The sequence below is a fragment of the Mus musculus genome, chromosome 6 (assembly GCF_000001635.26).
Source record: "Mus musculus strain C57BL/6J chromosome 6, GRCm38.p6 C57BL/6J".
NCBI lineage: Eukaryota > Metazoa > Chordata > Mammalia > Rodentia > Muridae > Mus > Mus musculus.
The window spans coordinates 12,549,450-12,567,212 of record NC_000072.6 but is presented as its reverse complement, the minus strand read 5'-3'; the positions used below and the strand labels follow the sequence as shown (position 1 = coordinate 12,567,212).

Genomic DNA, 17,763 nt, shown 5'->3' with positions numbered 1-17,763 from the left:
CCCGTACCTGTTCCCATTGAACCCATTGCACACATTTCAGGGTCCTTATTTTCTTTAGGGATTTCTGTCACTACAGCTTTGGCTGCAATTAGCAAGGAAGCCACCCCAGCAGCACCCAGTAAGGCAGTTTTGTTTTTTGTTTGTTTGGTTTTTTTGTTTTGTTGTTTTTTGTTTTTTGAGACAAGGTTTTTCTGTGTAGCCCTGGCTGTCCTGGAGCTCACTTTGTAGACCAGGCTAGCCTCGAACTCAGAAATCCTCCTGCCTCTGCCTCCCAAGTGCTGGGATTAAAGGTGTGCACCACCACTGCCCAGCTCAGTAAGGCAATTCTTACAACCTTAGTTGAATCAATGATTCCATTTTCCACCACGTTCACAAAATCTCCAAGCATGGCGTCATAACCAACTTCTGAGGAACTCTGCAGAATTTTCTCAACTATGAAAGGTCCTTCAACACCTGCATTCTTAGCAATTGTCATTGCAGGGATTTTGAGTATCCTTTTAATAATTTCTATACCTATTTTCTGATCTTCATTATCAGGCTTTAATGAATCCAAGGGTAGGGTGCACAGAAGCAGACACAACCCCTCCTAGAACAATGCCTTCGTCTACTGCTGCTCTTGTAGCCCTGAGAGCATCTGTAACTGTCGTTCTTCTCACTCAATTCCACACCACTTGTCCCTCCATGCTTGAGCGCAGGTACTCCTGAGAGTTTAGCGAGCCGCTCATTCAGCCGTTTCTTTTCATATTCACCAGCTGTGATGTCTAGCTACTCAGGGAATATATCTTTCAATTTGAGCTTCGACACATTTTGCTCTCAATAGCATGGCATCATCTTTGGTGACAATCATCTTTCCAACTTTTCATAAGTCATGAGCTTGAACATCTTCAAGATTTAATTTCAACTCCTCTTTTCCAAACACCGCACCACCAGTGGCAATAGCATATCTGTAAGCTGGTTCTTCCTATTGTCCACAAGTCCTGAAGCTTTAATTGCTACAACCTGAATACCAACTTTGAGCCTGTTTGAAACTGGTGTGTATAGAGCTTCTCTGTCAACATCTTTAGCGATTATGACCAAGGACTAGCAATTTCAAGAGCAGGTACAATAGGTTTGACACTAGAAAAAAATTTTTTTTCACTCAAGAGAACGTGAGCATCTTGGAATTCACATTTCTGACCTTTTGATATGTTAATAAAATATGGGGAAATATATCCTTCCCTGTAATGACACCCTTTCTTCCAACTTTGTTCATTGCATCCAAAATGATGTTTTCAATGACTTGGTCTCCATTTGCAGGACTTGTAGCAACCTGAGAAATTTCTTCAGGGGTTGCCACAGGTTCAAATTGTTTCTTAAGTACAACAATTACAGCATCAACAGCCAAAATCACTCCTCTCCATATTTTCACTGGATTAGCCCCTTTGCTAATCTTCTCAGAGCCATTCTTGGCAATAGACTGTGCCAGAACAATAGCAATGGTAATGCCATTCCCAGCCTCTTCATTTATGTTATTGGCAACATCCTGAACAAGTTTAGCACCAATATTTTTTTATTTGTCCTTTAAATCAATAGACTTTGTGATAGCAACACCATCCTTTAAATCAATTAACTTTGTGATAGTGACCCTATCATTTGGGACTTGCCCAACTCTGTTCAATGATCACAATTTTTCCCTTTGGCCCTTACAGCATTGGCTAAAAGAAGAACTGTAGGTAGTCAGAGCATTTCTGCAGGGTGGGGGAAGCATAACAGGTGAGGGGGCGAGTGAGGGACTAAACACAGGGCCAAGGCTTTACTATTGACGTAGATGTATATGGACTAAACTTCAAGGGTCTGGCTGGGGAGATAACTCAGTTCATAACGTGCTTACTGCATGAGCATAAACATCTGAAGTTTATCTCCAGTACCCATCTGCATATCAGGCACAATTGTGGAAGCAGGACAATCTATGAGGATCATTGACCGGACATCCTAGCTAAACTAGTTAGCTTCAGGTTCAGTGTCAGACTCCATTTCAAAAACCTGATGTAGACAGTGATGGATGAAGATAACCAGATGATACCCCAGATGGAGGAAGAGGCCCAGAATGGGCCTCTGTCCTCTAAACACATGCTAAACCCTAAACCCTCTCTCTGTCCACACACAACACATACACACACACACACACACACAGAGAGAGAGAGAGAGAGAGAGAGAGAGAGAGAGAGAGAGAGAGAGAGAGAGAGAAGAGAGAGAGAGAGGGGGCAGGGATGGTGAAATATTGTTGACATTACAAATATAATTTTTCAATAGCTACTTTGGGAATATCCAAATCTTAAATCCTATGGTATTGGAGGACAGCTCCAGTGGGAAAAGCCATGCTTACAAAACCTGAGCTGGCCACCAGTTTCAGAGTGAGCCTATGGTTCATTTTGGTTTAACAAGCATAATGAAGGTTCCTGGATGATGAAGGAATAAAACAAAGTCAGCAATTTCCTATGTGCTACTTCAGGCAAATTGAGCAGACAGCAATAGGAGTTGTGCTGGTCAACTGCATAGAATATATAATGATCTAGGGCACAAATATAATGTCTGTAAGGAAGGCTCAGCACTGGGTTGAAAGATGTAGGAAAATCTCATTACTGGTATGGTCAGTTCAATTCCATGGGCTACACTTTTATAATAAATATAAATAAAAGAAGCAAACTGAGCACCAAAATGTATGACTTTCTGTTTCCTGGCTGTGTGACCAGAGGTGTCATGGCACTGGCAGGTGTCATGCCTTCCCAACCATGACAGACCATGATAGCCTCAATCTGTGAGCCCGAATAAACCCCACCTTCCTTAAGTTGTTTTTGTTGGGTATTAAGAAGAGTAACTAATAGGAGAGCCCAAGAAGAGCTGTTTAGTTCTTATGTCCTGTGGACTGACAGACAGTTCTATAATGTATTTCACAAAGGATTCATGAAGAAAATCTGTGGAGGCAAAACCAGCCACCTATAGTGGAAACTCTAATTGCACATGTTTGTACTGACTTTCCCTCAATGCCCCTTTCCAGTTTTACTCTGTGCCTCATTCCACAGTTACGGAATAAAGCGAAAATAAACTATGTCTTTGCTTCAAGTTCTGCCTTCAATAAATAGAAGAGAGCACATGCTTTCTAAATTTGATTAACTATATCATCCGGATTTATACTGTGGATGCTCATAATTTTTTTTATATTTAATTAAAAAAAACCAAAATAGCCTCCCACTCAATGCATTGGGACCACAGTTTCCTCTCCCTCCACTCTTCTCACCCCCCACTTCCTGTACCCTAGATCCTTCTCGTGTGTGTGTGTGTGTGTGTGTGTGTGTGTATTCTTCAGCACAAAACTGTTACAATGATCATTTACTGTGGTGCAGTGATTGGATGGACTTCCACATATTTTACTGAAAAAAATCAGTTTGCAACATGAATTCTATTTTTTTTTAATTGCCAAATGCTTTGACCCTCTTATTTGCTTTAATAGAGAGTAGCTTAACAAAACTATCATTGCTTTGGCTAGGCATAATTACAAATTCCAGTTATAAGAAATTTGGGGAGTGAAAGCAAGAGGATCTGTAAAATATCGTCACATAAGGGTGAGAATCTTTTTACATGAGAAAAAGGTACTCACTGCCTTGTAATGATATTTCATTTTTTATGAGAATTTGGGAATAAGTGGCATAAATCATTTTATACTATATTTTATCAAAGTAGAGCCCAGAACCCAGAAGAGTGAGTAATTTTCTCAAGAAGAATCAAATGTGGTAGGTCCTAAAAATAGGTTATTGTATTTAGTAATTGTTAAACAGATTTCCTAGTTCCTGGTTTTCATTCCTTTTCTCATCAGATTTAAGTGTGTTCCAATTTTGAACACTTAATTTGATACCCTTATAATTTTTATGAGAGTTTAATTACTTATTGAAGATGAAAGCACATTTGACTTCCACAGTAATCGCTCCTTATCCACCAAACTGATTTGTCATTTGAGAGTTAAACTTTAAATTAAATTTAATAAAATTAAAATCCAAGTTAAAGGAGCTATGAGCTCTCCTCCTCCTCCTCCTCTTCACCTTCCCCCTTCTCCTTTTCTCTGTTAAAGAAAACGTACTCATACAATATATCCAGACCATAGTTTTCCCTCCCCCCCCATCCTCCCAGGTCCTTGCCACCTTCTCTCTGCCTCAGATCCACTGCTCCTCTGTTTCCTCTGCAGTAAAGAACTTGCCACATAGAGGCAAAAAGCAAACAGGACAAAATGAGATACAATAAGACAAGACCAAAGCCCTCATACTGAGGCTGTGTAAGGCAACCCAATAGGAAGAAAACAGTCCTAAGAGCAGACAAAAGAGTAAGCAGCCCCCTCACTAAGTATGAAGTCCCACCAAAACAGCAAGCTAATAGCCTTACCAGATACACAGAGGACTTGTGTATTTATGGCTATGAAAATACTTCAAGACAGACAACTGAGGCACGAACAATTGGTTTTTTACACCAAATCTTTTGGCATGTTCCAGTGAGTACAAGGCATACAAGATTGTATTACTGTTCTGAGGAGGATCCTGGCAATCTCAGAGATGGTTCCACGCCTTTTTCTTTTTCCATAACAGTACTCAAAGGAGGAGAGTGAAAATAAGCCAAGTGTGGGTAGAAGGTGAAATAAACATAGGACTACACCAGCAGGACTCCACATTTGGAGCAACAGTTACTGAGAGGAGTGAGGGATTTCTTCATAAATTGCCAGGGCTAATTGGTACACTTCCCATGGGCACATCATGTAGAAGAGCTGGAAATTGCAAAGCTTTGAGCCAAATCGTATGTCTACTCTACCACACACTTCTCTTAGTATTCTTTCTAATTCCAAAGTGATCAGAAAATAGCTGTCCCCTGAGAGATTGATAAATGGAGCCATGACACAGTGAAGGAGCAAAGTATTATATAAGCATAGGTTAGGTATAAACATGGAAAAGCAGATTAAGTGACTGTGAGTAGTTAAATCTGTGGGCAAATAGAGAAATGAAATTATTTTCTATAATATTATGAGATGTAAATGATGATTATGAAACAAATTTGTCCTAATCCTGTATAGATATGGGGATGTATATAATTGCCCAGTAGGTTGACAACAACATATGAAGTTATTTACGACTGAGAAGACATTCTCTATTTAGCAGCAATTCCATATACTTTTTACACATTCTGCTTTAGTAAAAACCAAATGGATACACTTTTGCTGTCTATAAATTTTAGAACATAATATTTCATAGCAAACAAGACATGGGAATCCATGCATAACAAAGCTCAGGAAATGCTCTTTGACCTTGTGCTAAGCAGGACATGCTGGTCTTGGATCACCTTCAGGAGGAAAACATATTGTCTCATTTGAAAGATGCAGATATATTTAGCCAAATAAGAACCTGCCTCATTTAAGAGTTTTATAGCAAACACGAATGGAGAGTAGTTTGCATAATGTTCTTGTGTTCATTTAATAGTGTTTATCTTTTATAAGGCTCTTTACATAGGTGCTGGCCACCTGTCAGCAACATGATTTTTATGGACTCAGCCTGGTCTAACGCCCTTGACATATAAAATCAACAGTCTTAGAAGAAGAGTGTGTTGAGCGTGCTGAGGCAACTGCTAATTCTGCATTCCGTAATTCATCTTTTGTCAGGGAAACAGAGAAATTTGAGTTACAGGAAGAAGATGCATTATAAAATTCTCTCCGGTAACGTAAAATAATCTATATTTTTCTGAATTTTTTCAAAGTTGGTATACAGCTGCATTTTATACACTAGCTACATGGAAACCAAGCCAAATACCATTCACATAATGTTTTTTTTTGTCTCAGTGTTACTTAATTTTACATGCATTCTACTTAGAAATATTTGTTTTATAATTGTATTAATGAATAAAGGCTTTGGGACTACAAAAAGTTGCTTTAACTTATTTTTGGTAAAATAAGACAAGTAATGTTTCTCTCCACATTTGCATAAAATCTGTCAAGCTCAGTTTTTTTACACATATTTATTGACCTACATCCTAGACAGATTTTTGCACGACAGTGAATAAACACAGTCCTACAAACCTATACACGGGGAGACATTTCTATTCATAAAGCATCCATGCCTTAAAGGAGAAAGCTGTTTATTATTCATTTGTCCAATTAGATTCCAACTTCCTCTAAATTATCATGAACAAAGAGAAATGAAGAAGGTTTCAACCCATGGGAAATTCTTCTTGCTCTTGTTAGAAAGCACATACAAACCGTAGCCCATCTCTATGTCTTCTCACTCATGGTAATGTTAGCTGTGGGCTAACTCTTAACCTTTATGCAGAGATACTTGATGCTATGTGTCACTGCCTCACATCATGCTTGGCAGTGAACTTTCTGTTTCCCTTAATAGAATTTGCATACTTTGTTTTCAAGCTGTATTTTAAACCATGTGTGCTCTTAGAAACAGTAGCTAATTGGGTTAACTATGCTTGGTTGTCAAGAGCAATTTTAGATGTGGTCTTCATTCTACGCAGTGTGCGATTATTTCAAGACTGCTTGGAGGGCATAAGTAGACAGACATTCATTGGGTGTAGTGTGGTGAAAATCTGATCATTCATGAGAGTACTTAATTGGACACAATGCAAAACCCAAGGTGCAATGAAAAGATAAGACAGCAGTTAGAGCCTGCAAGGTGGATGAGTTATTTTAGTAATGATTGTATTGCCACTTCTGTTCTTTGCATTTACCCTCATGCATGTTTTTCTTTAGGTTCATTATAGGTCTCTGTTGCATTATCATGGAATATGCTATCATCTAGTTCTCAGAGAGAGTGTGTACTACTGAACAGTGTTATCTCTGAGGAGTCACTTAGTCAGAATCTATACTGCATGTGAACCATATTTACCTTCATAATGTCCTTTTGTTTAGTGATTGAAATATCTTGAAAAAGAAATACAAACCATGAAATACAACTAGTCATCCATTAAATTAATGCCAGTGCAAAGTTTATATTCATAAATATAATCAAGCATATGTGAAAGATGGTCCACATATATGTATGATATTAAATACATGCAAAAATAAAATCAAAGACACATTATATGCTTATATGCGTGTCCTTATGTACCACAGGACCATGTACAATAAATATATACAATGGGAATTTTTAATTAAGAATTTAACAGAAGAACATTAAACAAAAATGTTCTTACCTTTCTAGTAAGTTAGAGTCACAATAAATGATGTCATATGTTTCTGTGCATCAAAGCATCACCTAGGAAATTTTAAAATTCCATTGTTCAATAACTTATTTTCATTGACTGTTGTGTAGATATCTCTTATGAGTTGAAACATTCACTCCTGAGCGATAGAGGGAACATACAACTCAGGAAAGTAATGAACCTTGATCTAAAAGTTCAGAAAGTCATAATGCTTACAGAACTGCTGCTCATTGTTTTAAAAGCTTTTTCATTAAAAATAATTAATATAATAAATTTGAATAATATTTTCCCATCTCACATCTTCCCCACCACCTACTTACCCATCTTTACATTCTCTCTCTTTCTCTATCTCCCTCTCACTCACTGTTTCTCTCACTCAACAAGACACAAACAAAAACCAAACCAAGAGGCATACATACAACCCACCCCCACAGAAACACACACACACAAAATCAAAATAAGTAATCAAAAATCTACTAAACAGGAAATGTCCAAACAAAACAAAATAAGGTAAAAACTGTAAAAGACCATCTAGGCCATTTTGAGTTGATCAACTCCTCATGACCCTAGGTTTAACCTAAGGTGTGTTTTACAAATACAGTGAGACTCCATTGGAGAAACCTGACTTTGCCCTTGCCATTGGGTATCAATTGTAGATAGCTTCTTATGGGTGGGAGCCTGGGTTTACTTACTCTGTGCTAGGACCCCTTATGCATACTGGCAACCTCTTTGTAAGCTCATATGAGTATCAGTTCTGTTGTGCCTGGAGAATGCTGTTGCCTTGGAGCCATCCATCCCTTCTGGCTACTATAGTCTTTCTCTTCCACATTAACCCTAAACCTTGAGAGGAGAGCTTGCAGAAGACATCCAATCATCCAGTTTAGAACTTTGTGCTTCAAATTCTCTCACCTGTTTAACCTTGTGTAGTTCTGGGTCATCCACTGCAAGAAGCAGCTTCTCTAATGATGGCTGTTGCTATGGCCCTTTGGCAGAATAATAGTATTCAAATATTATTGAAATAACTAACCCTCTTTCTAATTAGAATTCCACGAGACAGAATAACTACCTGACACTGCTAATGTGGCTAAGAACCTGAAACTAGATAGATAATGGGCCTTGGAGAAAACTTACTATTATTATTCGGCTCTAGGACCATATTGCTCATGCCCAGTATTATGTGAGCTGTAAATGACAGCTAGCAAGCAGAAACCCACTTATTTAAGGAGCAGTCTGCAAGGTGGGCAGAGAACTCTAGGGATGTAGTTGAGTGAGCTTTGTAGTGATGAAGCTGTTTGTGGGTCGTCCACGTACACTTCTGTTAGTAACTCCAGTGAACTAGTTCACCAAACTAGCCTTGGGTGGAACCATTTTTCTGGTCTTTCATCGGTGCCCTATCTGGGGGGAATCAATTTTTATTCATGTCTCTTAATGAAAAGGAGTGTAAAGCCAATTAATCAGTCTTTATACTCAACTCTATGGATATTTTCTACAAAATACTTCTTTTGGTTTTATCCTGGGAATAAAATATTAAACATCGATTAATTGGTCTAATCTCATAATTATTGTCAAGGATGGAAAATAATGGTGCATCAAAAAATCTCAGCCAGGTGTTCTCACACACATCTTTAATCCAAGCACTTGGGAGGCAGAGATATGTTGATCTCTTGTGAGTTCAAGGCCAGCCTGGTCTAAAATGTGAGTTTCAGGACAACTAGTGCTAGACAAAGAAATCCTGAAAAGAAAAAGAAAAGAAAACAGAAAGAAAAGAAGGAAGGAAGGAGAGAGAAAGGGAGGGAGGAAGAAAGGGGGAGAGGGAGAGGAAGGCATAGAGGGAAAGGGAGAAGGAGAGGGAGAGGGAGAGAGAGAAAGAGAGACAGAGAGACAAAGAGACAGAGAAAGATTATCTTGGGTTTTAGATTTAGATTCTGAGTTAGCACAAAGCACCCATGCTTTAAAGTATCAATGGAACAGCATGTAGTTTAGCCTTGAGTCTAACATAAATGTGCCTTCCTTTGGGAAATAGGATAACAGTTTTGTTCAAACACAATGGAGAGAGGAAACTAAAATTAAAGCTATGTGGAATTAATTCTAAAGTTTTATACATCCTATAAAGTTCCCTTATTAACATGCATCTTTAGTTTTATGATTCTCAGATAGAGTATTTCTCAAGTCTCTAAGAAATCATCAAAAGTATTGTAGGAAAATGTACAGAGACAAAGTAAAATTAAGACTAAAACATCATTCATTAGGTACTTAATGTTGGCACTTTCAACAGAGTCACTGTCCTTCTTGTTCGTAAAGCATTCACATCAACATCTAGGAAGGCTATTCTCTGAAATTTATTTTAAGTACTTAAACAATTTTACGTATGAATTTAATGAAATAAAATTTGGGTAGACCAAATCTAGTACTCTTTTAAATGAAAAGATGACTAATTAGTCCAATATTTCAGATAACAATCACTTCTGCTTACAATTTTATTGTGTCACTTGAAAGAAAGACTGCATCATCAAACATCTTTTTGGTTAAATAAATGTAGATACTATAAACACCACATTCTCTGTATTTCTTCTCCTATAGATTAATGGTGTTCTGCACAGAGGGCAGAAATGTAACCTAAAGCTCTAAACTTAGGCTTTATTGAAGTCCAAATGTCAGAAGAATTGGGTCTCAAATGCAGCTGGTTTTATGGTTCATTCAAGATGTGAATTTAGAGAACCAGCCGGTTTCCTGTCCCATTTTTCTAAGGCACAGAATGAGTCCTTTTCCTAGTTTAATAGTTTTCACTTTTTTTTTCCCTTCAGCGTCTTACAGACAAAACCTTATGCCTAATCTAGACATGGATAAAAATAAATGTGAAGCCAGACCTTTTGTTATGAAAGTAGGGCTGAGGGAAAAAGGCAACAACTGTGTGTGTGTGTGTGTCTGTCTGTCTGCCTGTCTGCCTGTCTGCCTGTCTGCCTGTCTGCCTGTCTGCCTGTCTGCCTGTCTGCCTGTCTGCCTGTCTGTCTGCCTGTCTTGGGGAACCCTATACCATCATGTGAAACTTACTTCCTTAAGACTTGTTAAGTACAATCAAGGGTTATCAAATAAATCCTCACAGCGTTTCTGTGGGATTCCTAACGGGGGGGGGGTGGTGGTGAGGGGGGACAGGTTTGTCTCTGGCTCTTTCTTGCAGCTCTTGGCAATCTTTTCTTCCAGTTTGGTGCCTTGTCCAGCCTCAATACAAGGGACTTCACCTTGTCTTATTGTGTCTTGCTTTGTCATGTTTGGTTGTTGTTTCTTGGAGAGCTGCTCCTTTTCTGAAAAGAAAATGGGTGGGAGGAATGGAAAGAGGACAAAATGTACAAATTGTGGTTGGATGTATTGTGTGAGCGAAGAATCTATTCGCAGCAGAAAGAAAGAAGGAAGGAAGGAAGGAAGGAAAGAAAGTCCATGTGTACTTTTAAAAAATGTTCTAGAATAGCAAGCCCCCTTTCATACTCAAACAACTGACTCAAGTGTACCATAAAATGCCAACTTAGTTATATTTAACAAATGAATTAACTGAGAGAAATCAAGGTCGTTGCTCAGCACAAAGGTCAGACGACTGAGACGTTTTTGTTTTTTAGCTTATTAAATGTCTTTACTCATCTCTCCAGTTCACTGAGGCTTCTTTTTTATTTAAGGCAAGTGCCCTTTCAGGAAAGGTTTTTGATTTCTCAGCTTTAGTTACCATGAAGTCCCACTTTAAAAATTCTATCAGCAACACTGTACACAGCCGTTAGACTTCTCCCGATGTAGCCTGCAACAATAAAAAAAGCAGGTGAGGGAGAGCATTTTCTGCAAAATAGTTAATTGCCCAGGCAGAGAAAGCCTGGAGGAAAAGGCTTTCATGAGGGGATATTTTCTTTACCACTTACTAAAGCAGAGTTCAGGGTGTGAGGCAAGAGTAATGGGTTTTCACCGTGACTAGTTTCTGATGCCCTTTATGAGCAACAGTCTCTATCTACCTGAAATAAAGGAAATGAATCAAAGCAAACTTTTACCAATCCCAAAGGGGCCCGAAGTGAAATTGCCCCAGCTGTTACCTTATATAGACTCCTTGACACAGTTCCCTCTTGTGAAAGTACTCAGGGACGAGCGTTACTTTCCAGTCGTCTCTTTCAGAGACCTACTTTATAAGATGTCGGGAAGTTAATGTACTAAGGCTAGAGACGTCTTTCTAAAATGGGAAAAGCGTGTCACTTGCTTCCTGCAGCCCTGCTAACTCTTGTGCTGTTTTATAGGTCCCTGGGGACGATGCATGGGAGATGACTGTGGACCGGGCGGCATCCAGACTCGGGCTGTGTGGTGTGCTCACGTGGAAGGCTGGACTACGTTACATACAAACTGCAAGCAGGCTGTGAGACCCAGTAACCAGCAAAACTGTTTCAAGGTCTGTGACTGGCACAAGGAATTGTACGACTGGAGGCTGGGAACCTGGGATCGGTGTCAGCCTGTGATTTCGAAAAGCCTCGAGAAATCGCGAGAATGCGTGAAGGGTGAGGAAGGCATCCAGGTGAGAGAGATAATGTGCATCCAAAAGGACAAGGACATTCCCGCCGAGGACATCATCTGCGAGTACTTTGAACCCAAGCCCCTTCTGGAACAGGCCTGCCTCATCCCTTGCCAGAAAGACTGCATCGTGTCTGAGTTCTCACCCTGGTCTGAGTGTTCCAGGACCTGTGGCAGTGGCCTGCAGCACCGCACGAGGCACGTGGTTGCACCGCCACAGTATGGAGGCTCTGGCTGTCCCAACCTCACCGAGTTTCAGGTGTGCCAGTCCAACCCCTGCGAGGAGGATGAGAGCTTGTACAGCTTGCAGGTGGGGCCCTGGAGCGCATGCTCAGTCCCACACACAAGGCAAGCCAGGCAAGCCAGGCGTCGTGGCAAGAACAAGGAGAGGGAGAAGGAGAGAGGAAAAGCCGTGAAGGACCCAGAGGCCCGTGAGCTCATCAAGAAGAAGAGAAACAGAAACAGACAGAACAGACAGGAGAACAGATACTGGGACATCCAGATTGGCTATCAGACCCGGGACGTGACGTGCTTAAACAGGACTGGGAAATCTGCGGACCTCAGGTAAAGTCTATTTACTAATAGCATAGGGACTTGAAACTCACTGTTCTGACTCCTGGTATAACCTTGTGAAAGATATTCCCTAGTGCAAGGCTTATGAGCTTTAGATCTCGAGTCGGTGACTTTATTTGGTCCAGGTGTAGACCCCACCCTATTTAAAGGTTTCCTAGCCAATGAATGATTCTCCATGACAAAGTACGGCTTCTTCGGGAGCACACAGGAGTAGAGCACTTGGCTAGAATCTGTGAGGCCCAAAGTTCAGTTCCCAGCACCGCAAAGAAAGAACAACACTGCTTCTTTAAGCAGTTTTTTTTTTTTTTTCCCCCTTCCAAGAAAAGACAGTGAAATTATGTGGAGCTTAGAGTACTGGGATTTTGAATACAGATATTTATCTGAGTGAGTTAATCGAATAAAGCACACTTGTAATCTCTCCCTAGTTTATAGCCTTTTCAGAATTACCCTATAAACAAAACCTGCTCTTAACAACTACCTGGGGAACCATACCTAAGAATAATATTCTCTCACATTTTATAAAACAAAGTAACTCTCTCCAGAGAAGCAAGTAGCATGTAGCAAGAAGTAAGGTAGTAGCAGGGATTTACCCAGGGATTGGCCGAGCTTTGAACATGTAATTAATTGGCAGCAATTCCTAGATGGAAATCATTTGGCAGATTATCTTCTGGAACATAATGACTATGTTATGCGAAGCTACCTCATGTACGATTCATTTGTGGTGAAACTGTTATTAATTGAGGATGATAGGAAGGATATGGTGTTCTCTGGATTGGCTAAATTTTGCTCTCAGATAAACCAGACTATCTGGGAGTGGCTCGTCTGCATCATTTGCATAATTGCCTTTCCCGAAATATGTATGAAGTTACGATTTGGACTGAACCTAAGAAATTATAGCATCATCACTCAGAATTTTATATCTCATTTATTGTAGCATGACATTGGGTGTGCCATCTTCTTTACCAGGCAGTCTGTTTCCTTGATTAAAACCATAAGATAAACGTCACTGATGCCTAGACCCCATAAGGCTTTGGGGAGCAGCTGGAGACTGTTTCCTTTTGCCCCTGGAAATCTTGCAAAGATTACAATTTCCTCTTAACTTTGGAAGTTGGAGACCTAATAGATTGTGTTGGATGCCTGCTGCTTCCTCAAATCACTGACTGCTTTATTATTTTTTTCCATGCTCTCTATCCTTCCTTCACCTGTTCCTTTTCATTGACTTGATCACTGTGTGTTTTCAGATACTGGTGAGAGTTCTTTGGAAGAGGGTTATAGCTTAAGTTAATGAGTAAATTAAAAGGCACGATCCATTCATCGAAGACAAAATCTTTCTCTCATAATACTATTGTTCTGGCTGCCTCTTATTTTAGTTCATCATTTTATGGTGGTAGAGTCTGACCCTTGGGCTGTGTTTCTGCTGGGTAAGCAGTCTGCCACTGATCTACCTGCAGTCCTACTTGCTGTTTTGAGCCTACTTGCCTCTCTTTCCCTCCTTTAATCCATATATTTCATTTCAGCTCACATTGCCCCTTCATAGCATCTTCCCAATCCTGCTACTTTGCTGATTGTGTCTGTTTTTCTGGCCTCCATTCACCAGGTTTCTTACGTGTGTGTGTGTGTGTGTGTGTGTATGTGTGTGTGTGTGTGTGTGTGTGTGTTTGAACCTCCATTTGAACCTCCAAACTGATGCATTTCAATTCACTTCCTATGGCTCTTTTCTGACAGTCTTTTCTCTTATGGCTTCAATCCTTTCCCCTAGAGTAGTAATTATCTTTGTGGCTTGGTTTCCCCTGAGCAATTGAATGAGCCTCTAGGGCAACCCTGAGCTGACTCTTGCTGTCACTGGGTTAGTCTTCAGTAGAGGTTTAATTTAGTGTTGACTACTTGATTAAAAGTGTAGTTAAGTGTGTAGCTTCCATTGAATCAAGACTAATATTCACATCAGTTGTGTGATTTAGGCAAATATACTTAAAGTGTGGGGAATTTTGTCAGGCACTTGCATCCTTACCTACATTTTGTTCAGACTTTACACTACTTGGTCAAGGAAGCCATTACAGGAAGACATGAATTAGCAAAGAACCACAAATCATGGATTTAATCACTGAATTTAAAATATCTAACTAGTACCCCCAGAGCTCCCTGGGACTAAACCACTAGTCAAAGAAAACACATGAAGGGACTTGTGGCTCTAGCTGCATATGTAGCAGAGGCTGCCCTAGTTGGTTATCAATGGGAGGAGAGGCCCTTGGTCCTGTGAAGGCGCTATGCCCCAGTATAGGGGAATGCCAGGGCCAGGAAACAGGAGTGGATAGGTTGGGGAGCAGGGGGGAGAGGATAGGGTATTTTTCAGAGGGGAAACTAGGCAAGGGGTTAACATTTGAAATGTAAATAAAGAAAATATCTAAGAAAAAAGAAAACATATATATCTTTCATCTCATTCTTTCTTTATGATATAAGAAGTTGAAATAATCATTCAGACTATTAATAACAGTAATTCATCCAGAGTAAGTAAAAGGACTTAGCTAAATCAGCCTAAGAATCTTCGGGAACTTCTCTATGAGTCAATAAAATGTTTCAAAGAATTGCTGCTAAATTCCCTAAATTGCAAAGCCATACACCTTGCTTTCAGTTTGTCGTTAATCAGTAGAGGTCAGAACTGTGACCATAGCTCAGTCTTTTATATATATATATTTTTTTTTCTTTAATCCATTTTTACAGTCCAGATTTCACGCCCCCTCCTGGTCTGCTCCTGACCACTCCCCATCCCATACCTCCTTTCCCCCTCCCTCCTGTATCCAAGAGAATGTCCCCACCCCTCCACCCCCACATCACCAGGCACACCTTCTCTCAATGAGGCCAGACAATGACCCTAAGAAAGTATCAGTTTCAGACCTCCACTGATGCAGTTTTGAACAGTGTGGTAGTCAGATGTAACAGAGATAAGAAACCTGGACATCCATGTGTCTTGCCCCCTCCGTGAACACTTAAATCCTCCACAGATACCTGAGTTCTCACTGTTTTAGAAATAATATGCTTCCTTGGTCAGAATTCACTCTGCACACTTAGAAATTAGTAATGGGAAAAGCTTTTTAAAATTGTGTGATCTGTCTTTGGCTAATGCTCAAAGTGGAACCGGCTTCAAATAGACTTTACTGACATATGCATACAAGCTAGGCTTATATATTCCACATACATTATCATCCTTAAATCTTTCCTCTCCCATCCCCAGTCTATATTTTGAACATTTAAATAGAAGCAAGAGACTGCAAATCTGTCCATGTAGGAAAATGCACAATTTACACAGCAAATATAATAGTCAAAAAATTTCATACATATACTAATGTTGTTGTTTTTAAATAGTTGTTGCCTAGGGTCACCTTGCAACCTGGCAGAGTAATGCTTTTCCTGATAAGAGTACAAGGGGCTTAATGGCAGGCCAGGACTTAATGGTGGCTGTGACCCTGAGCTGCCCCTTAGAGGCTTGTTCTTTGATATGGGGATGGGCCTAATGGCTGGTTGCGTGTCAGGGTTGTGTCCTTTTGTTATGGGAATGGAGCCTAATTAAAGGTTCATCTTCCGAATAAATGGTAGCAGAAACTTCAATTGTACAAATTTCTCAGTTTTTAACAAGCCTGGTTAGCACACTATTTATCTTCTAGTCTTATTGGAGGCTGTGCTCTTTAGCTAAATACTACTGCGTATAACTTAATATTTCCTAAGCAAGTTTATTAGCAAATCCTTTATAGCATTAGTTTTACAACGTCAAGTTTCTCCTGCATCAAAGGGAATGACATTTCCTTGCTATATATAGCAGGGGCTGGATAGTAGAAAGGATTGCTCAAACATCTTTGTGTTTTGTTTAAAACTTTTAAAATTTAAGCTTGAACTGTCAGGCTGTCAAATGTTGTGTATTATAATTCTAAGTAGAAATTAATAATCAATTCACTTGCTTCTCATAAAGTTTGGTCCATATCTTCAGGAGAACATATATACAAGTGTTATTCTACTGGGATACTATGGGATCTGGATATCTGGAAATCTTCATATTTTAAATATATTTACATTTAAAATAACTGGATAGACACACTGGATTCTCTACAATGGTAAAGATTAACGTTGTGACCATCTATTGGTGAGGAACACTACACTTACAACAACACACATTTCTCCCTGTGCATCAGTGACTTTTAGCCAGGTTTGAATAGACTCTTATTCTGGTGAGGAATGAGATACTATGTCAAGCATTTCTCAAGAAATTCAAAATTATTAAAGGACAATATGTCCTAAAACTGGAAGGGAAGTCACTGTTCACACAGGCGCCTAGGACATTAAAATGATGGTAGGGATGGGCACTGTGGCAGGCGGACAGCTCCAGCCTTCAGTGAGCACAGTTCTAATCCCACAATTCTCCAAGAGCCACTTTACTCCAGAATGCTGCTGGCTGAAGGAAAGACTCATCTGCATATTAAAGGCATACTGTCCAGGAATGGCTAGGAAGTGTGCAGTAAGTAAAACAAGATACAATTTGTGGAAGTACTTGGCGACTTTTGAAAATACCTTCTACTTAAATGCACTTTGTTTTGTCACATTTTCTAACAAAGGCAATTAGTTGTAATTACCAGCCCATTGGAAGCGTTGCCAAGAGCTGTGGGAAATTCTGCCCATAAGATTCCTGAGGGAATAGGAATGAATTTGGATTTGAAAAGGGTTTTTGGTGGTTAAATGAAAAGGAGTGGATCTAGCCAGCATTGGGAAAATTGCATAAAGCAAACACATGTGCCAATACAAACAGTGAACAAATAAAGACCAGAAAAATATAGTAGCATGTAGAAGAAATACCAAAATGCTGACCTATAAGTCTCTGATTTCTGTTATTAATTTCATTCTTGTTTATATCTCTAGGAAATAAGCCACCACATGCCAGATGGCAGGGATAATGATTTTTATGTGGCTTTCTTGTTATTATTTTTTTAAGTCAGAAATTTTATAATACAACCTCTGTTATATTTGTTAATCAGAAAGTTATATTGCTCTTCACCAAAATCAATGTCTTTATGTTTGATTCTTATTTTACCTTAAAATACCATTTATTAGTAGATCCAGTACTTGCTTTTAGGATAGCTTTCTATAGTTGTGATATGAAACTTGAATATAAACTGTGCATGGTCCTTAATGCCTTTAATCCAGCCTTTAGGAAGTAGATAGGCTGATCTCTGTGAGTTTGAGGCCAGCCTGTTATACATAAAAATTCAAGAGAGCCAGGGCTACATATAGAGACCCTGTCTCAAACAAACAAACCACATGAGTTAGTTAATTTTAACTAGTAAACATGAATAAAAAGCTGTAGGTTTGACAGCAGTCTGTAAGCTCATCCAAACAACTAAAGGACTTAAAATAGTAAATAATTGGATAAAAAAACCTAAAGACTAAAAAACA

The 17,763-nt window shown here is 39.4% G+C and overlaps 1 protein-coding gene and 1 pseudogene across 1 annotated transcript in view; one reads left to right on the top strand and one right to left on the bottom strand.

The window, feature by feature from the left end:
- Thsd7a (thrombospondin, type I, domain containing 7A) overlaps window positions 1-17,763 on the top strand; it is a 437,646-nt gene that overhangs the window by 182,041 nt on the left and 237,842 nt on the right. Inside the window, exon 2 of the mRNA NM_001164805.1 lies at window positions 11,487-12,318. Coding sequence (NP_001158277.1) covers window positions 11,487-12,318 — 832 coding nt within the window. The remainder of the gene's footprint in view (window positions 1-11,486; window positions 12,319-17,763) is intronic.
- Gm16123 (predicted gene 16123) lies at window positions 307-1,555 on the bottom strand (annotated as a pseudogene).